Consider the following 24,506-nt stretch of genomic DNA (forward strand, 5'->3'; position numbering starts at 1 on the left):
TATGCACAGTTTTTTTTTGTAAATATGCAGTTAATTCAACCAAAGGTTTACCTTCTAGGGGCAGATTATCCTTAACGTCTCTGACTGAAACTGAATATCATTGTATGTGTCATATCATTGTTGTTTGACATGATTTCAATCGGAGATCGACTATTTTTGACTGTCAAAATGCCGGTGGACAAACCTACAGTGAGTTGTTCAAAATCTTTCTTTTTAGTTGTCTACAATGCTATAATAGCCAGAGGCTGTCTATATTGGACACATTGAAGCGACCGGACCATTAATGCAAAATGCAAACCTGTTTGTCCCTTGTCAGAAATAGCGCGAGCGCTTGGACTTGGAGTAGCCTACCGTACGTAAGAAATATAACGGGGCATCAACACTGTCTGGGATTTGTCGTGTCGCGCCGGAGCATCCTGTGTAAAATCATTGGGTTCTGACTGTCTTTTGTTTGATCGCACCGTTCATGTCTGCCCAGGGTAGAGACGGAATTCACTTCACAGGTGAGAGAGACCAGCAAGCAAGGTATAAAACATTCTGTGTGTGTTGACAGGATTGTGCAACCCAGTTTAACTCGTCAACATGGCGATAACGAACTTTACCACGGTAAACTGCGCTAACGTTTCGTTTTACAGACTTTGTTAGATTATTGAATTGTCGAGTTAAAATATGCCAACGAGCAATGCTTAGTTTACATTAACAATAAATTAACTAATGTGAAATTCTGTTTTGGTTGTAGATAATGTTGGCCTTCTGATGAGAAAATAACATTGTATGTTAGCTAACAAGTTTTATTTGGCTAGTGGCCACCTTTCTAGTTTTAGCATTAGTTTGCAAACTACATATTATAGTTTTTTTTTTTTATGGAATTTAATATTTACTGCCATTTTTGTATGCGTTTAAAGGCAACTGCAACAAAGCACCACTTCGCACCAGTGACTTCTAGCAAGATTCCGGAGGTAGGCCATTTGTGATATATTTTGACATATGTTTACTGAAATGATTAGCAATATGTGATAAGTACTTTGGAGCCACTGGTGCAGACTAGGTAGCATACAATATCTTATAAAATCGTCTAACTTTATATCAAATAAGTGACCTTTGCATCATGTCTAACTTTATATTTATTACACAGCAAATTAACCAATCAGAAGATGAACCATTTTCTGTGTTCAGTCTAACCAGATTAAATGTTTCCAGGTAAGCACTGCAGTAAAACTCTCACTAATTCATTCATACCAAATCTAGCATTCTAAACAGCTTAAGTTTATATTTTTGCATTATTTTTATATTTTATTAGCCAGAAGACTCTCTACCATTGCAGTTCCACCTGACTAGGAAGGTCCTAATTTTAGCGCACAGGTGGGTTAACTACTGTAGGAAGGAGAACGATCATCACACAGTGATTTCTTGCATACCCTCTGTAATCTTATTTCTTTTAATGTTTGTACCCCTGGCAAACAGTTTTGTTCTTAACATTTTTGTTAATAAAAAAAAAAAAAACAGCGGGAAATGTAGAAATGACTACCTCCGAGCAGCCGGCGAAAAAGAAGAGAGCACAAAAATATACATACAGGTGTTGTGTTGCTTGAATGCAGTATTTGAGTGCAATATTTTATATTTTCTTTATTAGCTGGTTTTTAATGTATTATTGTTTTGCACTGGAAAGAAAGTTAACTATAATGGAAGTATAATTATATAAAGATATTTGCACTAGGCTACACTTAAAATGTTGTCTAATTAAATAAAAAATATAATTTTTTGCACTGGAAAGAACATTCGAGGAGTCTAATTCTAGTGCATAAGTTCGCACAAGGCTACAGAAAACTGTTGTGTTTATTTTTCTTCAAATGCAGTCTAAGCCGATGAGTTTTGAATAATATATTTTGTATGTTTAAGTTAAAAATAAAACGTATTATAAACTAAACAAATCCATGGTTCATTGTTGGCAAAATGACCATGATAGCCTTTATATTTCACATCTATGTGGTTCAGTCTTGTATACTGATTAGGCCTACTTGCTATTCTATAAAAATATAGGCTGGGCCTAATAAGTTGTAGGCCTATTATAATATGCTATAATGTATGAAATATATTTATCTAAATATCAAATTAGTTTCCACAATATTCACCAGAAGTCATCATTTCAAGGGTTATTTTTAACTAATTTCTTCTGTGGGGAAGAAATTAGTTTCCGTGGGGATTCCCCCCCCCGTTCCTTATTTCCATTTCAGAAAGTTGGCAACCCTAGGGCCTAGTGAAAAACATATTAAAATTAATAATATAATGATCTGATAGCCCAATGTTTTCTATAACAAGCTCGCACACCAGAACACCCCAGGACAAAACAAAATCTAATGTGTGGCCTTGTAAGTGAGTAGATCCCACTACAGACTGAATAAGGTTAAAAGAATCTAACACAGTTACAAAATCTTGTACTAGGGGCCTATCCGGGCAGCAGATATGAATATTAAAATCACCTAATATAACAAGGAACAGCAAGTGGTCATGTAGGATAAAAATTCAGAAAATTCCTAAATAAAATCTTTGTTACTGTATATTTAGGAGGTCTGTATATAAGTGCAAAAAGTAACCAACCTAATCAAGTCCACTTTAAATACGTGCACCTCAAAACTGACAAAATTCAAAAATTAAAAATAGTGGAAAAAATGGTTAGTATCGTTGTGGAAATACCTGTTGGATAGCCTGAACCCTCTGGGCTTCTGACCGAAGCCTTAAAATGTAACTTTTTTTTCCCCCAGGAAAACCAATGAAATATATTTTTGTTTAATATTTTTGTATTATTATTTAGATTTTTTTTTAGATTTTTATGATACTTTGCATTAATTATATAATTTTTATGAGCTATTTTTTTTCCATTAGAATTATTATTATTTTTTTTTAGTTTATTATATATATATTTTTCAATAAATGCAACATTTCACATCAAAATAGAGTGCAGGCCTAAAAAAAACAAAAAAACAAATTCAAGTGAGAAGAGCGCCATCTAGTGGCTTTAAAAATATATAAATGTGTGTAATGTCCTGTAACCGCCTATAGGCTGCCTATAGCTTTTTTATTTATTTTATTTTATTTTTTTGATTCCCATTCGGAAAGAAAAAAATCGAATTACTAAGCAACCACTGAATGGAACAACACAAAATATATATCATTTTAAAGCTTAGGATCTCAGCTTTTTAATGCATCTAATCAGGGGTTAAATTGGGATTTATTAAGTGGGGGGGCTCTCCCTAGGGGGGTCTGAGGGTATGCCCCCCCAGGAATTTTTTTTTGAAAAAATAAACCATTAAATGGCATTTTCTGTAGAGTTTTGTGCAAAGAAATGGAGAAATTAAGTCTTACATGATATGTGAAAAACTGCAAGGTTAAGAGCATATACTTTGCATTGTTGTAGTATCAACATGTATTAGGACATTTAGCATTTACATTACTGTTAATCAGCAGTGGTGGAATGTAACGAAGTACAAATACTTCGTTACTTTACTTAAGTAGCCTACATTTTTCACGTATCTGTACTTTACTTAAGTAGAATCAATAGTGCATACTTTTGACTTTTACTTTTATTATACTTTCTACTCCACTACATTTCTACAACGTTTCGTTACATTTTTGTTACATTTTCTGATCAGTTTTTCCCCCTGCCAAAACTGGGATTGAAAAAAATCTCATGTTTTCGTTGCTGATGCGGTGGTGAGCTCATGTAACATGTAAGGGTAGTACTGCCAATAAAGCACCTAGCTGTCACAAAGAACCGGCAAAAGTAATGATTATGAATATGTAAAATATAGCAAGGAGACATTTTAATTGTTTATTAATTAACAAGTGTGCCCTATGCGCCCTGCATAGATGAAGTTGACGATGCTGACTCGCGATCTTAGCATGTAGTGAACGCGCCAGAGAGAAATGCACATTTCATATATGGATTACACAAGCAGCAGTCTGTTTTCTTTCGTTTTGAATTGTTCTGTTTAAAAGTACACATTTCAAGCTTTCTATAGATCTATTTCTCAGGTCTGTCAGGCAAGTAGGCTATAGCTACCTTACGCTGAGTTTCGGTTCATTTATAAGACCAGCTCCAGTTCACTCCCCGGCGCCACGGTGTCGTGATTATCTATTGTCTGCTATATTTATTTCTTATTTATTAAATCCAGGAAATTGGTTGATGAAACATTGATTAAAATTAAGATACAATTAATACAAAACGAAATTCATTTTAAAGAAAGGTTTTGTGCTTTCTGTTTGAGGTCTCAGTGAAAGTTTTAAACAGTCTTTTATTGCCGCTTTCAGAGTGCTCACGTCCGTAACATTGTTTTTTCCTCATAAACGCGAACATGAAAAATAAAATAAAATTAATATGTTATGTTCTGTGGAGAGCCAACCCTTCTTCATCCGGTGGGCAGTATTACTTTGGTTTGCAGTGTAATTCACAGTGTCATATTTGCACTCTTGATGTTTTAGAGTGTCACCCCTTCATTGCTGTGCACTTTTTTTTCTGCACAGTGGCTGATTTGTAGTTTGTAGCATCAAAAGTTTCTCTGAGTTTTCGTATTTTTTCGTATTTCCCATTCATTTCCTATGGCGGTCATTTTTGACCGTGAGGAAGCCAAGTGTGACTATTTTTTTTTACGACCCTTTAACATATCCGAATCATGTCCATGATTTTTTTTGTGTGTTCACATAGCTAATACTACGAAATTTACCCCAAAGTGTCATCCCATTCAGATGAAGCAAAAAAAAAAAAAAAAAAAAAATTCAAAACGTACAAGTTTTCTGTCATTTTTGACCGAAGAAGCCCAGAGGGTTAAACCTTCTTCGTCAGCTTCATGTTATTCGTTTGTTTAGTCTCTCCGTCACAACCCGTGACATTAGTCTGTTCTTAATCTCAGATTTCATGATTGTTAGGGCCTATTAATTTTTCACAGAAACCTTGAAAGACAAATGTCTTGAGCACACAGAATTCAAGTTATCTTTAACATGAAAAATATGCATTTCCATACATGCTCGCAACAATATGTTTGATGTTTTATTCTAAAAAGTTAAGCTATCAAAGAAACTGATTTTTGGAGTGATACTATTTTGAAAAATAGATATATGATATGACATGACATGAGAAAGCACAAAAACGGTTTAATGACATACATTTTGCAGTTCAGGCACCCTTGTGTGCTGTTGTCAAGGGCATGAATAGCTTATTAAATGACAAAGATTACTAAAAACAAATTGAAATAATAGCAAGATTTTGAGCATCTTTTAGTTTGTGTCGCTCTTGACTAAGTCTTGCATCTCTGTGATGAAGGTGTTTTCTTCCATTTCAGCTTGTTGCTTACAGATAAAAGGGAGGTTTCTGTCAGGACTACACAGGTGACGCCAACGCTGTCAAGAAACACAGACACAGTGAAACAACATTAATCTGTTATGATTTACTCTTGTTTTTTTTTTTTTTAATGCAGTTTAGCTTTGGTTAATAGTTATTACATCTCGTATACATATACATCTCTGCTCTGATTATATCTCAGTGGCTTGTTCATCTCTTGATCATGTTTAATCTCACCTGTTTTAGGCTTCCTTTCTCAGTAAACAGTCGGATCAGCGCCCATCCAGGCACCAGCAGAATGGAGGACAGGGCCAGTAGCCAGCCTAGTGCGTAAGCCCAGTCCGGGTACACATACCAACGGTTAAAAGTGAGAGGCTTGTACTTAACCATTGAACAGACAAAGGATGCCTGAAAATGGACAGAAGAGAGAGAAAATTAGTAAAGAATGAATAGAAAAGAAAAAGTAAAATTAAATCAGATGAATGTGAGAAATGGCTTTAGCCAGGAATATAAAACTAAATAATGACCAGAGAGATTTGTTGGGTTTTTGACAAATACAAAACAAAGCAGATGAATGAAATGTAGAGGCACTTACCAGGGACACGAGAGGAGTCAGGTATTTCCAGCACAGCATGAACATGTAATTCGGTCGTGAGTTTGTCATGTCTTCAATGATGTCAAACATTCTCTCAGCCCCTGTGGTGTTAGGGAATAATTGAGCATCACTGGCTTTTAGATACTGTCATTGTTGTCTATTGTTGTTTCTGATACTGTCATTGTTGTCTCATATCATGAATCATTTGTATTTAATTTATAGTAAAAGTTCATCTTTTTTTTTTCATTACACAGTTAGAAGCAAGGTTTGACAGACATCACAACATTTTACACTTATTAGTTACTGGTGTTCAGAATAGTATTTAAATCATGACAACTCTCAGAGTACCTTTGGCATGTGAACGGCCATTTACAGGAATTTCCGTCATTTATGAGACAGCGCTTCCCGCCATTGACAGGAATTTACCGGCTTTCCGTGTTTCATTGTTATATGGTAGGGGGCGCTATTACACATCCTCTGAAAGAGTGCTGCATCTCCTGATCAAAACACATGCACAGAAGATGCAGAAAGAAGCGATATCATATGTAACGTGTATGTAAAATAATGCGATCATCAACATTAAACAGCATATAAATCAAAACTGCTGTACTAAATTCCTTATAAATATAGTATGGGCAGCCCTTTAATGTGTATATTACGCAGTTGTGCACATACAGCGCGCTGACGCGCATTCTGCCAGAGCGGTTTCAGTTTACTTTTAGTTTCATTTCTGCCGCCATCTTCTACGAGTGGTAAATGTACGTGCATGAATGTAAGTTAATTTATCCTTATATTCAGCTGTTATATTATGATATATTAACACTTTCATGTCTCAGCTGTATATCCGATTGTTGTTATTCTGTTCATATCTTGAACTTGATATCATGATTAATGTGTTTGGAGGCGAGTGATGCCAGTGTAATTCACGTGCATATGTTTAGCGCCATTTACCGCACTGTGGAGTGTGGACAATATTATTATGTATAGATGATGTATACTGAGGTGAATCTTTATGTTGACTGTATTCAGACATATTCTGATATATTTGTTTATTTCAGACTAAACCACATTTTACCACCTCTGTTTTGGCTAAAGGCTGTATAATGCTGGACATGTATATTGACAACATGTATATATAGATAAACAGTTAAACGTCTCGTTACGTATGTAACCCTCGTTCCCTGAAGGAGGGAACAGAGACGTACTCAACGTGTCGACTGATTGAGATCATGGTAGGGAGCCTGTCATCTTCGAGTATTGTAAAAACGAGCAAATGGACATTGGTGTGCGTGAATCGCATCACACATCACAGTCAGATCCTATTAAAACGCCACTAGTGCTGCCACCTTCCAGTGCCTAGACAAAAGCCTCCTGATCCTCCCGCATATTGAGGCGGATATAGGACAGGGCTTACGCCCGTTTCACACATACTCCGTTTGCAGTGCGTATGCGGTGCGTATTTTTTTCCGTACCCATGTTAACAGGTTAGAGCTTTCACACTGCACGCGGTTGCAGTCCGTCGATCCGTTCCAGTTGCGGTGCGTATACAGCAGTGCAGAGATCGTTTCCGCACCGAGTCTATTTTTGCTGTGCTGCAAACGCTGAATTAAAGTGACAGCGCATGTTTCGTGGTCAAAATGAACACATATTGACCTGAAAATGTAGAAATTTCACCATAAATGCGATTAATGAAATAAAATGTAGTAATCTCACCATAAATGTATTTAATTAAATACTACTTTTTCCACAAGACCGGGGTAAAGCAAGGAAAGCTACAATTTACCTCAACAAGGCGACATACAACACTTGTCTCATTCGTGGAGGTAAAAAAAACAAGTTCTTTGTGACATGCAAGATTTATTGTATTAAAATTTAAATGAAAAAGAAAAGGCATGCAAGTGGGCTGTTTTTGTCAATTTTAAGTTTTAATTTAAAATGTTTGCGATTTAATATGTAGGCTACGCTACATGGTTAAATTTTATCACTTGCTTGAGCAACTTAATATAAGTAGAAGTAGGCTATGCATTGAATAATAGGCTGCCGTTGTTTAAATTGTGTTTAAACGTGCATACGTCTATTAAAGAGTGTATGTACAAAGAGAATTGCAATGCTGAGACGTTAAGACCGCGGGGTAAATCAATGGAAAATACAATTTACCTCAACAAGGCGACATAATGAACAACACTCGTCTCATTCGTGGAGGTGGAAAAGTTCTTTGTGACATGCAAGATTTATTATATAAAGATTTAAATTATGCAAGGAAAGGGTATGAGTCTGCTGTTTTTGTCAATTTTACGTTTTAATTTAAAATGTAGGCTTTGCGATTTTAAGTAGGCTACATGGTAAAATATTTTACCACTTGCTTGAGCAACTTAATATATAATTATATAGAAGTAATGCATTTAATAATATGTTGTTTAAATTGTGTTTAAACGTGAATACATCTATTAAAGAGTGTAGGCTATATGTGTACAAAGAGAATCGCAATGCTGACAAAAAAACCATTTTTTAAATAAAAGTTGCGGATAACTTCTTGATTTGAAATACAAATTGAGAGTATGTATTTGTGGTATAGCCAGCAGCGGATCAGTTACGCACTGCAAACGCAGCATATGTGAAAGCACTATTGCGCGTGCTGCTCCTGCACTGCATACGCACTGCAACACGCACCGCACACGCACTGCACACGGAGTATGTGTGAAACGGGCGTTAGGCCAGGAAAGTCACTGCAGGCAACCGGTCAGTGATGGCAGAGCAGGCTCTGCCAAGTGAAGACATGGGTTCGCTGCAGGTAGTCAACCCGTGGAAGAATACACATATGGTAATGCCGTAGGGATCACAACATATAACCACCTAACACAAGTTACCAAGCATACAAGATATAGGTCTAATATCGGACACTCCACCTCGTCCAACACCGAAGGGGTGAGGAGGAACTCAACAGGGTTCGGAGGAGGAACTCAACAGGGTTCGGAAGAGGGAACTCAACTGGAGCAAAAAGGCGCACTTATCTAGTCCATAGGAGGGGAATGGCGCAGCAAGCCAACACTACAAACCGGGCTAAGGTGAAGCTGGCTTCGTATGAAGGGAGCCCACGGAAAGCAACCGGCTCGACAAATAGGCTATTTTCCTAGCGAATGTGCTGGTGTCGCCCAGCCCACAGCTCTAATTCTGTCAGTGAGGTAATCGTGTCAATGCCCAGGAAGGAGCAACACTCTTTTTTTGAAGCAGCTAACTACCCAGGTGGGCACGGTGCATCTTGGGAAAAACTCACCAAGATGATGGCAAGCACAAAAGCTTTCTTTCTTTTTTTTTTTTAGTGGACCAACCTCTGCATGGAAACCGCCTTCCCTTCTGCTGGTTTCCGAAATGGACGAGAGCTGGAGAGGTCCTGAGACTTTGTATTCTCTTCTGAATAACCGCAAGGCGGGAGGAACAGAGAAAAGTCAGGGCTGGGTCTGCCTCCTCCGGGGCAGCGCTTGCAGGCTCACCACCTGGTCCCGTCTTAAGGGAGAGGTAGGAACCTTGGGCACATATCCAGGCCGGGGTCTCATATTAATGAGAGTTAGCTGGCCCGAATCCAGGCATGATTCGTTGACCGAAAATGTGTGCAAGTCCTCTACCTTCTTGATAAAGCAAGCAAGCAGGAGAACTGTTTCTTTAAAAAACTTGTTAAACTTGTATTTAATGGATCTGTGTATTTAACGGATCTTCTATCGCCCTACAATCCATCGCGCTCTTTAAGATCACTAAATTCAAGGCTTCTGGTCATTCCTAGGATATCTAAGTCCACTAAAGGAGGGAGGGCGTTTTCACATTTAGCTCCTAAACGCTGGAATAGCCTTCCTGATATTGTTCGAGTCTCAGACTCGCTGTCCCAGTTTAAAACTAGATTAAAGACGCATCTCTTTAGCCAAGCATTCACATAATACTTACCTTTTATACTACAGTTGAATCAGATTGAATGCATTAATATTATGAACAGCAGCTATGCTAATTATTTCCCATCTGCTTTTCTGTTGTTATCTCGGGACGCTAGTCCCGAGGTAAATACAGATCGTCAGCTCCAGTTTGTATCCAGCCTCCCATGGAAACTACAGATGCCCCATCACCCGTGAAGAGACGACTCGAAGCCCGTGAAGAGACGACTCGATGCCCGTGAAGAGACGACTCGATGCTGGCGATATGTTTATGCCCTAAATCAATACATGATTAACTAACTGTATTTCTCTATGTACATTCCTGAAATGCACTTTCTGTAAAGCTGCTTTGAAACAATATGTATTGTGAAAAGCGCTATACACATAAATTTGAATTGAATTGAATTGAATAAAAACAACATTTTTAACTCAACTGCCTGCAGTGCTCAGGGGAGGTCTAGAATGCAGAAGCACTGGAGATGGGTCCTGAGAAGGTATAGAGGGGACGCAAGGAAGATTCATCTCCTTGCACCACTCAGGAACCTGACGATCAAGTCGTACTTCCTATAGCTCTACTGCATCATGATGTGTGTTAATATAAGGGCAACATACATTTTGAGGGTGGAGTGGAACAGCCACGCTCCGACCCATCTTCTGCAGGAAGGAAGCACACAAGTGATCGAACACTCTCTGGGGGTCTTCCTGTGAGAAGATCAACAACGAACAGGTTCTACTTCAGATCGTAAGCAACCCTCATTTTTCTAGAGGGAGCTCTCACAGAAGTGATCTACATTCCTTTTAGAGGTAGACAGCTGAACCACCGCAACGGAACCTGGATTTCTTAGGTTCAGTGCAGGTGCCAACGATGCCCCACCCCTGAGAAGTCTCAGAGGAATGAGTCAGGAAGGCTGTCTGAAGGAAGGAGGTCCTAGTTGGGCCATTACGGGGCAACTAAGAGAACCTGCTCCTCTCTACCTGACTTACAGTGATGTACAGGAGAGCTCACTGGGGAATTAACGCATCTTGCGTAGGCCCCGACATCAGCTGTATGCCAGTGTCTCCATGTTCAGGGAATAAACAACTGGAAAGGGGATGAGATCAGAGCGTCTGCAACAGATGTAGCTGTGCAGCCCCGAAAGAATCCCGGACAGCTGGACCACCTGGGGATGGAGTCTCCACTCTCTTCGGCAACAGGCTGTTGTGAGGCCACTTGGGCGGCACGATTGAGCAGGCCGGAACTTAAGTGGAAGAAGCCACCTCAGAAGCTTCTGACTCCATATGAGGAGGTGGCGGGCGAGTTGTGACATGCGAGGGAAGCGTATGAGCAACGGTTGCTGTACTGGGCAGTGCAATCTTGGTGAGCAGCGGCATCAAGAAAGGACATTGCTAACAACTCAAGGCAATTGAATGCCAATGCAGTGGGAGGTTCGCCCAAACCCCTATTTACTGCATGCCCGTTATACGTGGTCCCTGAGGTAGTGTTTAGTAGACACTTGTTCTAGGAGCGATTAACCCGGAGAAACAAAAGGTCTGAGCACTGCTGAGAGTTTGGCAGCAGACCAGGTGTTGTTAACACACAGAGCATGCTGCCACCTAGGAACTCATGAAGTCAGTGCTGAAGCGGTCATCATATGGAGGAAACCGGTTATATACGGCTGTGTCTACCTTATGCCCCAGGAGCCTCTGAAGGTTATTCAGTGAGACCCTTTCTCACTTTTAAGCACCGACCGGACACATTCCAGTTGAGAAACGTGTAAACCAAGTCCACCTCCAAACCGGAAAAAAGCTCCTCAGTCCGTGGACCCAACTGGCTACTGTATGTAGCACTCGAAGGGAGGGACTTGTACTGAGACTGATGCGTATTGTGTTTGTAACTTGAACGGAAGCTTGAAAAATAGCCCGAAATCAAAAACACAGATCCCTGACAGTCTAACTCACTATAGTCTGGGTACAATGAAGAACAGGCCTATTTTAGAAGCCTATCTTCATATCGGCTGAAGGAACGGCTCGATTGCAACCTTCGCCAGTAGGAAGTGACGACCGCGCACACGACAGGCACAATTCGGAACACTGAGGTGTAACAAATAGCGCTGAACATGGGCGGGTGCCGGACGAACTGAATCGTGTAGCAGAGTCTGAAGATACAAAGAAACTGGCTGAGTCGGTTGGGAGCACCTTTCAGTGCTACAACGGACCGACACAGGGGGGCCAAGGTATCAGAGATGTACTCGGAGTGAGGCAGCGGGCTAGAGAACAGGGACCCAACTCGGAAGGCCTGAATGCGGCCCGAAGCAGGGTCTGAGTGTTTAACACCTGTCTCATGGTAGTAGCAGAGAGTGCGTGAGAAGACGTGACCGGGTCCTCGAACGCACGCAATTGCCAGCTAGTGAAGCCGAGTCTATTGGTACGGAGGAACCGACTGGATCAGCCAGGAGCACCGTGTAGTGCTACAACTGAGCGATGCAGGGGAACCACGGTTACCACAGAAGTCTAGGCAAAAAACAGGGACCCAGCTCAGAAGGCCCGAAGCAGGGTCTGAGTGTGAAGTGTGACTCTTACCTGTCTCTTCATGGCGGCAGAAAGTGCGTGAGAAGGCGTGACCAGGTCCTCGAACCGCACCCAACTACCGGCTGGCAATACAAGAGGTAGCTGAGGGGTGCGAGGCTTTACAGGGTCGCACACCGCCAGTCTGGCCCTCTTTGGACCCAGGAACAGAGGAAACTGCTCTTTCTTTGAAGTGTGGGAGGCGGCGGCGGAACAGACACGCACACACAACAAGCCTCCACCCGGCCCTCCACACATTTTTGTTTTGTTGTTGTTGTTCAAAAGCTGAGAGTCTGTCCTTTCTTTTGATATATTGCATGTTCAGATATTTATACAACAATATATTCTGGGGGCCATGAAAGTTTTGTGAAAATGATCAAAAACGCTGGCGGTGAAAGAGTTAATAATATGGCAATGTTAATGTATTTGGTATTGGTGGACCAGATCTGCTACACATGCTGCTGCTGCAGGACAAGAATGGACTTGCTACTGTAATTAGATATAGGCTACATACACGTTGTTGTGAGCATGTAAGCTGCCTCATGAATAGACATACATAAATCCCATAGTAGATCTTGGCAGGTGGAGCTGGGGGAGGTGGAGGGTTTCAGATGAACTCTGATAATTACAGCAAATACTGAACCAGACTATTTAAATGTTGAGCAAGCAATTTCATTGGCTTCAGAATCAGCAGAGGCCAATCAGCTTGTGCCCTCTGGTAATGGTGAGACAGCTTGCAGATTGCATGTAAAGGACCTATCAGCTTGCACAATTTAGAGTTTCATGACTGAACAAGAACAGTTGAACAACTGAACAAACAGCTTTTTTGCAACTCACCAAAAACCCAACCCATGGTTAAAGATTCAAAAACACAGAGAAAAAGAAGACAGGCTCCACTGCAGGCATAGTAGTCGAACAACTGGAATACATACATCCCCCCCTGTAGGTCACAATGCAAAATTACAACTCAATTACAAGTCAACATAAAGAATTGGAATGCATACTGCACAACATGTACTGTATACTGCCTACTATTTTCAAACGTAGTAGCTTGTAACAGTATACAGCATACCATGTTAAAGTTTTGAAAGTATGTATGTAGCAAGTTATACAAACACAAACCTCTGTAACCATGACAAGTTGGCAGAAGAAGCAAAAAAAACAGAAAAGCAGAAGAAATATTTCTCTCCGTCCAACTTTGCGCAGTACCATGGGGTACAGGTCCATCACTGATGTCATGAAAACTTCCATCGCAACAAACTTTGGGGGATTCAGAACAAAATTACATTAGAGTTGTGAAACACTTTCAAGTGCATCAGATGATGTTCTGTATATTACATCTATTAAATAGCTTCCTAACTTAGGAAAGCTTTAATTTATCAGTATACTCATCAAACATGGCTCATGATTAAGGTTTTACACCTCTGTGTGCAGGTTTGAATTTCAGCTCACCTGTGTATCTAGTCCCAGCAAAATAATCATGATGAAGAAACAAACAGACCACAACTGAGGGAAAGGCATCATAGCTACTGCCTGTGGATAAGCTATGAACGCTAATCCTGGACCTGAAAGAAAGACAGAGAGAGAGAATGTTTTCTTGAGTATTTAGGTTCCCAAAGCTTTACAAAATTTTAAAGAATGTTGCAGTACCTGATTCTGCCACCTCCTCAATGGGGACACCCTGCTTTTGAGCCATGAAGCCCAGAACTGAGAAGACAGCAAAGCCAGCTACAACACTGGTGCCACTGTTCAGAAGGCAAAGCCATAAGCTGTCCCTAGGGAAAACATAGATTATACAAGTCCTTGGTTTGAAAATCAGTGTGCCTAAATTATGGTTTGTAGAAGAGAAAAGAGAAGGGGGCCAAACACCGAACACGGTACATCAATGATAAGTTAGTGCAACTTCAACACACCATACCCTTTAAGATACAATAAAGTAAGAATGCCTTTAAAGTAGTACTTAAAGGTCCCATGACATGAAATTTTCATTATTAATTATTTATTAACATTAATATGAGTTCCCCTAACCTGTATATGGTCCCCAAGTTTCTAGAAATTTTAATCGGTGTAAATCAAGCTTTTGCTATCTTTCTCTGTCTTTGAGAAAATGGAAGCTCAAATGGACTGATCTTGAATCTCCTCCTTATGACGTTATAAGGAGAAATGTTACCTCCCCTTTCTCTGCTTTGCCCGCCCAGAGAATATTTCCCACCCATGAGAAAATGAGCTAGGAAGCAGGAACGTGTGCGCGCGATTTTAGTTTGTCCACGAGAGATATCATGGCTTTTGAGCGAGCGAAGCATAATAATGCAAGCGCGCTCATAATGTAAGAGACGCCGGCGCGACCACAACATTGCCCAACATCAAATGGCAAACGTAATGCAAGCGGAACGAAACTGCTCGTTATTGTGTGGTTGAAGGACCGTTTATCAGTTTGGATCAGTGCAGCGTGAGCCGATCGTGATCATGCGACACTGTTACTACACAGCGCTAATAAGAGATCCAGTAAAGAAAGCATTTGAATTCGCCACTGAAGTAAGAACATCTCTGCGAGATCTAGTGAGAAACATTCACATTTCTTGAATTGCTCAAAGTAAAAAAATATCATACTTTATGATGTTAGTTTTAATAATAAAAAAAAGAATTAAAAAAATCCTGCTGGAGCTGCTGAGTTGCAACTTCTTCATCCATTGCTTCTCCATCTGGATCAGATTCTGGGTCAAACTGAAATGCTTGAACGACTGCGTGTCTTTGTGCCATTGCAATATATCCAACGTAAACATGCATGGTACGTTGCCGCAAGATGGTCAAGGCCACACCCACCTTCCACCTTGCGCCGCCTTTCTCCTAGCATTTAAAGCTACAGACACCGAAACGGCCCGTCTGAAGGAAGCTCATTCTGGGACTGGCTTGTAGTGACTATAATTCTGCACCGAGGCTGAATTTTTGGAAAGAGATTTCAGATACAGTACTAGGGACCACTTAGGCCTATATTAAAACCTACAAAAAGTAGCATGTCATGGGACCTTTAAACAAAGGTAGCAGTATACATGCAGTATAGTTAAAGAGAATCTTGAAGAAAAATAAAGATACTGAAAAAATATCATTATCGAACCGAACTAACCTGTAGCAGTTGTTGTTATATTTATTGTAGCTGCCTAATACTGTAAGAGAGGCAGTACCCAAAGCATATGAGAAAAAGATCTGAGCTCCTGCTTCCATCCAAACCTAAATGCACAACACATTAGCAATAAGGACTTGAGAAGAGGCTCAAGATTTGTAATATTAATGCTAATTTGATGTCTGCAAAATTTCTATTTTGTTTTGCTACTTATAACAAGAAAATAACATATTTCTTACTGGTTGTGAATATAATTAAGTAAATTATATGTAAGGGTTATTAAGCCTGATTCCAGGAAAGGGCACATGATGGGGTTACCTGTGGGTCAGCGAGACGGGCCGGTTCAGGGTACAGGTAAAACACAACCCCCTGCAGAGCTCCAGGAAGAGTCAACCCACGAATCAGCAACACCAGTAGCATCACATAAGGAAATGTGGCTGTGAAATACACCACCTACAGTAAAGGCACAATACAAGAAAGGTTAAAAATACAAAATAATTATAATAATCATTTTACTAATTTCAATAAACAGACAAAATACTGTACTGACATTCCATAATAATGAATGCAAAAATAATTTTATATAAAAACTGTAAATGCAGCAGAAAATAGACCAAGAAGTACATTTTGACGTTTTGTGAAATGTTTAACGTGTTAAGACAAAATTCTCTTCAATGACATTTTTGCACACCTTGCCTGTAGATTTGACTCCTTTCCAGACACAGAAATAACATATGATCCACATTGCAACGAGACACAGAAGAATCTCCCAGTTGATTTTACCGACCTCCTCAATACCTCCAGACAGAGCCAGCACTCTGTGTCTATAAAATTTGACGAGAGAGAGCAACTATCATGCTTTATAATTTGCTAATGTGGAATGTTCTTGCAAGATTTGCAAGATTTTTATCATAATATGATTTATGTTTATTTATTTACTTCCAGAACTCAGTAACTGCAGAGGTTGAATTAATCAGCGTTGTCCAGTTGAGGGTCAGATTATTTGCAGCAAGATTTACACAATCATCTAAGATGGAGAAGGATAAAGATAAAAATAAAAATAAAAATAAAAATAAAAATAAAAATAAAAAAAGGTTTGCAAACCCCTGGTCTAGCATACTTTATATTAGTGTATTTTAAACTATCACCTGTGTTCCAGGTGTTGTCACAGCTGTCCCACGGCAGTTGGGAGCTGAAAGAAAAGATGAGGTAGAAAAATGCCCAGGCCAGAATGATGATGTAATACATGCAGCTGTACAGCACTATCAGCTGTCCTGCATAGCCAATACCTGACAAAAGTAAACAGAAACACTGATCAGCACAAACAATACCAGACAAGGAACAGAACAAACTGAAGGACTAATGCTGCGTTTACGTGCTATCATAAAGTTTCCTACTTCTGAAATTGTGATTACAAGCTCACGCATTCAAATTTTGACTTCCAAAAAATCTATTTTTTGAAATCCAAAACTCAGGAAAATATAAATAAACCAGGACCTGCTCAAAATGCTGACAGAGAGTGTGAACCAAACAAACAATCAAACAAACAAGACTTCATACTGAATGAAGACAAAAGGCATTTAAATAGACAGGGTGATAATCAAATGAAACAAGACACAGCTGAAACAGATAAACTAATAATGAGCATAGGGTTCTGGCAAATGAAGTCTGGGAATAACAGTCTATGGAAACAGTGAGGGACTAGGCTGCCATCAGTTGGCACATGATGGCACCTGCAGCTGACAGATGTAACATAGCCCCCCCCCCTCGAAGGAGCGCCTTTCACACGCTCCAACATAGGTGGGAGGTGGAGTGAAGGTGGATCCTGGTGTGGGAGGTGGAGCGGTACGGTGGGCCAGGACCATGGAGAGGAAGAGAGCCTGAAGACTGTTGCAGGACAGGCAACCAGGGTGGAGCAGGCTGAGCAGGCGGCCAGGGCGACCAGGCTCCGACGGTTCAGGGGGCCAGGGCGGATACGACGGTTCAGGGGCAGAAGCGGCCATCTTGTCTGAAGACACCGTCGTAGACACAGGCGTGGCGGCGGCCATCTTGTCCGAGGACTCTGGAATGGTTTCATAGATTTGAACAGGCTCAGGAACTGATCTGTAGACTAGAACAGGCTCAGAAACAGCATCAGGCTCAGGAACAGAATCAGGGAAAGATCTGCAGACTAGGACTGGCTTAGGAACAGACTCAGGAACATATTTGCAGACTAGGACTGGTTCAGGAAGAAACTCAGGAACAGACTCATGTACTCGAATAGTCTCAGACACAGCCTCGGGCTTAGGAACAGATCTGCAGACTATGAAAGGCTCAGGAACAGACTTATTTACTAGAACATCCTCTGAATTATGTGCAGTTGTCTTATTGTCTTATTCAAAGTCATTTCGACGAACGTCGACCAAACACACCACAGCGCCACTGCCATCACTGAAAGCACAGAGGAAGACAGGATGAACTCTGGGATTAGAGAAGCGTCAGCAGAAATATTCGATGATAGCGGCTTTGATAAGCCGGCTGTTCTGACCATTCTCAGAGGTAGATCTGCCAACTTAGATATCAAACCCCAACATGGATAGGAAGCCTTTGCATCCTCAATCGTTGCGTCAACGACACCCGGGAACACAGGGATGCTGAAGACTGAAAGGTTTCTTCTTTCACAACTGGAGGTGTTGGATTGCTGATCTTGACCACTGAAGACTCAGACAAGGTTGTGCTGGCGGTTGGCGGCCCTGACGTGACTATACTGGTAATTGGAGGCTCTGACGTGACTGCAATGGCTACTTGTGGCTCTAACATGACAGCTCTGGATAACATTGTAAGCACTGGGGTTTTCAGCATTAGAGTGGGCATGGATGGAAGCTTGCCTCATGTAGCCCCCTCCCAAAAAATGTTTTAAGCGAAGCGTCACCATCTGCCGCGGTAAACAACAATGCATAGTCCAGAAACTCAATGAACGAACTTCGAGGTGCATCATGAATTAGCTTATCTTTGAGAGGAGGGTTAAGCCTGTGACAGAAAAAGTCCATGAGAGCATAGTCCGGTAGATCAGAAGAAATTGCAATGTCCAGGGAAATTTGTATATGTTCTTCAAGTGTGAGGTTATGTAACGGGAGGATAACACTGACTGTCTGATAACTTGTGAGGGCAGGTTAATGTCTACCAGGTGTACATGTGTGTTTGCAAGTCTTTGGTTGCAGGTGTGTCCAATGTTACTGATGAGCCAGTGGTACAACGCGATTGGTAGATCCACTGAATATAAGAACCAGCATGCAGTCCTTTGGGTGCGTTCCTTGACTGAGAGGGAGACCGTAACGAGACAAGCTCGACCGCCTTTGTTCCGATTTGTTGGATATTCGACTCTACGCAGTGACTACGATCGCGATTGACTCCTGGCAGCGAGAGGTCCACGAGAAATAATCAACGCGCGCTATTCATTCATATTGAGGGAAGTGGGAATTCTTATTGTTTACGAAAGAGTGGGCATTGACGTGTATTTATTTGGGACTGATTGCCCTTCCATTGTCTCACAGCTCGGCTCTACAGTTCCGGTTTCCCCCGCTGGCCACCGTGTCCTGGAACTCGTCGGAGCTGGGATTTGCGAGTGTGTGTCGCTGTCATCACCTCACCTTTTGCGCCTCCTTCCCTTTGCACTGCGAGCGTGCAAACTTTGTTTTATGCATAATATAACTGTGATGTTTTGCTTATGTAAACTTCTCTCGGTCTAGTGGGATATTGGCTGCTCGCCTAGGTTTTATTTATCAATTGTTTATATGTGAATTGGTTTTAGGGCTTTTACACTAATCAAACCAATTTGGTTATATCATTATTCCTACATATGTGGGGTTTATTTTGAAGTGTTGCACCTTGCTATTTGCTATTTTTTATTTGCCATTGCTGTGTAAATCTCACGTGTGACTGTGTGCTGTTACATATGACTTTATTGGCGTGATTTGTGTGTTAGCCCCTCTCATTTGCTGTCTAACCAGGGCGCCAGATTGTGACCTTATTCCTAGCCCTTGAATTGAAGCAGTTGTATCTAATGTTTTCATTTTCTTGATTATGCATACAATTGGTTAGTTTTTAAATTGTTGTATAAATAAATTTTGTATTTTTATAAGACTTTTGGTGTAAGTCTGTTACTTGTGTATATCAAGGGTAAAATCTCCTGCGTGTGGTTGAGTTACCACTTTACAGTTACCTTGACGCATACGGACTATTTCAACTTCTGGATTCATGATGATGATGTCTTCTGCAATGATTTGTTTGTGGGAGTAAGACAGCATTCAGCAGAGAGAGTAAGAATCCAAACAGTTTATTAACAAATGTAATCCAAGGTCATACCAGGCAGAGGGTCAAGCACATGTAATCAGTCCGAACACAAATACAATCCACTGAGGCAGACGGTAACAAGAAATCCAAAACTCAGGAAAATATAAAGAAACCAGGAACTGCTCAAAATGCTGACAGAGAGTGTGAACCAACCAAACAAACAAGACTTAATACTGAATGAAGGCAAAAGGCATTTAAATAGACAGGGTGATGATCAAATGAAACAAGACACACAGATAAACTATCTGAAACAGATAAACTAATAATGAGTAGAGGGTTCTAGGAAATGAAGTCTGGGAATAGCAGAGTCTATGGAAACAGTGAGGGACTAGGCTGCCATCAGTTGGCACATGATGGCACCTACAGCTGACAGATGTAACACTGCCATAGAAAAATTATAATAATGTTGACTCGATTGGTACACTGCCTTCAGAAAATGTAAGTGCTGGTTGCCTGTGCAAATCCCACCTGCACAAAGTAAATTAAAAGTTGTTTAAATATTTCACCCTCAGCCAGTGGACAGAGACGATGCCAACATGTAATGCCCCCTTCCTGTGTGTACTGTCCCATAGCCGTCTCTAGCAGGAACAGTGGCACCCCACAGGTAATCACAAACACTAGGTAGGGTATCAGGAACGCCCCTGAACACATCAGTACAATAAAACATTATTAAAATGCCAGAAAGGTAAAGTATTCATATTTGTAACCACTAAAATCATGAAATTTCAAAACAGCAAACAAAATTGTGTATTTAAGCTGCCCCATACCTCCTCCATTCCTGTAGCAGAGGTAAGGAAACCTCCAGACGTTACCCAGACCAATCACAATCCCTGCCACAGCCAGAATAAACTCTGCTTTGCTGCCCCAGTGCCCTCGCTCCTCTATTTGTCCTTTGATTCTGGTCATACCGTCACACCGTTTTGACCACGTTACTCTGATCCTGCTGTCCAGACTGCTGTAATTTAACAGTGAGTTTGTTCTAAATTCTACTTAGCTATTCATTTATTAAAATGTATCAAGCTATTCATTGACTGATCCTCACCAGATGAAATGACAACCAAAGTACAAAATAACAATGGGGCGAGTCTAAAGCAGATGCCGTTCATCACGATATATGATATGCCTCAGGAAAAATAAAATTGTATTTCAAAATCTGTTGTTTTGAAGAAAATTGTTAAAATATGCAAAACCTTTATCATTCAGTCTAGTGTGAAATGTTGCAAAACCACTTGATAAGTCCCCACCACCCCCTCAGTTCACAAGAACAAACTTAAAAATGCATGACAATATGATTAAAAAATGCATGACAATATATTATAAAAAGGCAACTCAGATTTTTAGTTTGAAAATACTGTATGAGCAAAACATTGTTTTATTCACTCCTTTTGATATTATGGTTATTTCCTCTCTTTTGTCCTTTGTAAGGAGGTTTCAGATTCGATTCAAATGTCTCAGTTAAGTTTAAGATTCCTCAAACTGTGATACTTTTCCACCAGCATGTAAAAAAAAAATAATTAATCTCAATATTTCATGACCAAGGCTTTTGAAGGGCAGTCCTAAATGAGAAAATAAATTCTTTAAACAAAATAATGACAATTTACACATCACTATCCTGGCTCTTATTACATTGTGTTGCCTTCTTGAGCATTAGTGAATGTTTGCATTTTTAAAAATAATGTTGCATGAGTCCCTTTAATTGGTCCAAAATGAACACTCACTAAGTGCCAAAGGCAAGTAAAAACTGGCAGGAGCAAGTACATTTATTGACTGGTAACATTTTAGGAATTGCAGTAGCCTATAAAACAATGTAACCCCCGTTTGGTTCCCCTCTTTCTTTTTTATATGATGACCTTATGTCAGTATTATTTCAATTTTAGCACTTTAGAGTTCAAACTTAAACAAAACTCAAATACATATACTCAAGGTAAACAAATATAAAACAATAAGCCCAAAATAACAGTAACTCTTAGAATGCAATATGTAACCGGCCTAAATCTGCCCACTGTTATGATCTGCGTTGTGTTGGTTTATTCAGAGAAGACACCGGACACTGGAACTGCTGCTCATGGAGAATTTATTTTCATCGAGGAAGTAGATGGTACTCTCCTCAGCATGCTCAAAGGAGTCTGGATGGATTAAACAAAATACAGCAACAATGTGTTCACTCTGTGATTCAATCACCGCTCCTCAGCGCGCTCAAAACAGACTGAGCACACATCACAATGATAATGACATCAAAAATACTGTGTGTGAAACATGTTACATACAATGGCAAAATTAATTGTCACAAGCATTTATACCAAACATACATTACATTCTCCTGCAGCTATTTTTAAGTCAATCACAAATTAGTAAAGAAACAAACTGATACAAAATGAATACATTAGGAAATTTAACAGAAATAAAACATACCTGGATGGATTAAACAAAATACAGCAACAATGTGTTCACTCTGTGATTCAATCACCTGCACAAACCAAATACCAGTAAATGAATCAGTAAAATTCACCGCGTTCTATTGACGCACACACATACTCAATCACCACGTTCTATTTACGCACACACATACTCAAATTGCTGTTCTCAGTAATAAAACTATCAAATCCTATCCATCCATTCATAAAACACTTCCTACAACACTTATAACAGTCTTAACAATAATATTACAGCATATTATAAACTTAATCACATTTAGGATAACTTTTATACTCCTGTATAGGAGGAGCACCTCTAATTGCTTACCGCTCCTCAGCGCGCTCAAAACAGACTGAGGACGCAGCACGAGGTGAGCGGCAATGACGTCACGACGTCAACAAAAAAACAAAAAAAATCGCAAAACTCTTTAACCAAATGAATACTAATGATGTCAAAAACCAAATTATAGCCTTTTCTTGGACACAGTAATATAAAGTAAATAAACTAAAATTGACAGGAAGGATTATTAGTGAAATACATTCACATACATATTCTCATTGAATATTAACATCCGTCACATTCACCCCTCCTGAATTTCACTAATATCCTGACCAAATGACACAAAATTGGTCTAACAGAACCACATTCGCAACGAATCTCATTCGCAGTTCAACATAGTAAGCTACCTGCTTTACAGGTTAAGAAAAATCCAAGGTTGATCAAGTCTCAGATATTCTTAGAACAGTATGCTGCCTTGTACAACATCCAAAAATCTGGTCTGTATTACACTTTGAAATTCACATTGTACACATTTTCACAGTATCTTCATAGAAACAAATATCCTTCTAAAATAAAGAAAGAAATGATCCTGATTTCCTTGCTAAAGATGAACCCATTCTCTGAACATAAAATGGTCTCTGTGCCATTGACTCAATTAAACGATTAACTTTCTTGACCATCCTGCCTGCACGGGTCCTAACACCCAATGTGTCAACTGGAATTTGTGCATGCGTGTCAGTCATACTGTTATCGTGTGTGTCATTCGAAGTTTCAGGTAATGAGTCATGATTACTAGCAAAAGATTCAGTCTCTCTAACAGGTACTTGATCAGAACCTCCAACAGCCTCATTTTGACTAGGATTTTGTTCACAGACGCTTCTTTGACTGTGAACTGAATGATCAGAGTCCAGATCATCATCATCAACAAACTCTTGTCCTTCAATCTGTTCTTGTCCTTCAAGTACCCATGCCCTCGTTCTATCATCAGAACTCTCCTCTTCAAACGAGTCAGACGGCTCAGACACACAAGACTCGCTCTCCTCATTGTCAGCATTAGACTGTACGTCATTGTCATCTTGAGATGGTACAACGGGTAGGAAGCTGATGTCAAGAATCAAATTTCGATGCACAACTTTAGATTTGCCTGCCTCGTCAATCAGTTTGTATATGTTTGTTTGAAGATTCCGGTCCTTTACAGTATAGACGGTTGGGTCCCACTTATCGGCAAGCTTCCTCTTTCCTCTTTCACTCTTGTTTGCAAGGAGCACTCTGTCTCCGATGTTCAAACTTGTGCCCTTGACCTTCCGATTGTAACCCTTGGCCTGCTTCTTCTGTTCTTTTTCAGTGTGTTTCTGAGCAATTCGAGCCGCCTCATGCAGGTAAGACATTAGGGTTTTCACATAGTTGCCATGGTCAACAATCACAGAGTCATGCAACACCTGCCCAAACATGACATCAACAGGTAGCTTTGGGATGCGACCAAACATTAGCTGGAATGGGGCATAACCAGTGGTCTCATGTACTGTGGCATTATATGCGAATGTCAGAGTCTGTATCTGCTCGGGCCACTTGTGCTTCTCCTTGAGAGGCAGAGAACGAAGCATACTGCCCAGGGTCCGATTAAACCTCTCGGTCCCACCGTTTCCCATCGGGTGATATGATGTAGTGTGGGATTTCTCAACACCTGCCAGCTTGAGCAGCTCTGCTATGATGGTACTTTCAAAGTTGGTCCCTTGATCCGTGTGAATGCGTGTCGGGAAACCATAAACACAGAAGATGTGATCCCACAGCTTCTTCGCAATTTGTTTTGCTTTCTGGTTTACACACGGAAAGGCATGGGCCAACTTTGTGAAGTGATCAGTCACAACTAATACGTCTACAGAACGCTGCTTGCTGTCTTCAGCACTCCAAAAATCCAAACACACTAACTCCATTGGGGCAGAAGTTCTAATGCTCTCAAGTGGG

At 40.3% G+C, this 24,506-nt stretch overlaps 1 protein-coding gene and 1 long non-coding RNA gene across 4 annotated transcripts; one reads left to right on the forward strand and one right to left on the reverse strand.

Moving 5' to 3' along the window:
- Positions 1-918: 918 nt before the first annotated feature.
- LOC311290285 lies at positions 919-5,384 on the forward strand. The gene is made up of 4 exons (XR_014627352.1): positions 919-959; positions 1,136-1,200; positions 1,301-1,362; positions 5,337-5,384. It is a non-coding gene; the product is annotated as an uncharacterized lncRNA (long non-coding RNA).
- LOC311290279 (sodium- and chloride-dependent GABA transporter 2) lies at positions 5,130-24,276 on the reverse strand. Of its 3 annotated transcripts, XM_084408671.1 has the most exons (15): positions 20,890-24,276; positions 20,615-20,802; positions 20,354-20,488; positions 16,664-16,804; positions 16,455-16,542; positions 16,207-16,339; positions 15,834-15,968; positions 15,519-15,622; positions 14,045-14,169; positions 13,847-13,959; positions 13,517-13,654; positions 13,232-13,334; positions 5,931-6,031; positions 5,573-5,743; positions 5,130-5,394 (listed from the first exon to the last, which is right to left on the reverse strand). In XM_084408671.1, exons 2-15 carry the CDS (start codon positions 20,751-20,753, stop codon positions 5,272-5,274), a joined length of 1,749 nt encoding a protein of 582 aa, XP_084264797.1. In that variant the 5' UTR covers positions 20,754-20,802; positions 20,890-24,276; the 3' UTR covers positions 5,130-5,271. The 3 variants fall into 3 exon arrangements, with proteins under 3 accessions (XP_084264797.1, XP_084264796.1, XP_084264798.1); XM_084408670.1 differs by having other exon boundaries at positions 20,615-24,276; XM_084408672.1 differs by lacking the exons at positions 20,354-20,488; positions 20,615-20,802; positions 20,890-24,276 and adding an exon at positions 17,013-17,101.
- Positions 24,277-24,506: the final 230 nt, after the last annotated feature.

The sequence above is a fragment of the Rutilus rutilus genome, assembly GCF_951802725.1.
Source record: "Rutilus rutilus genome assembly, chromosome: 5".
NCBI lineage: Eukaryota > Metazoa > Chordata > Actinopteri > Cypriniformes > Leuciscidae > Rutilus > Rutilus rutilus.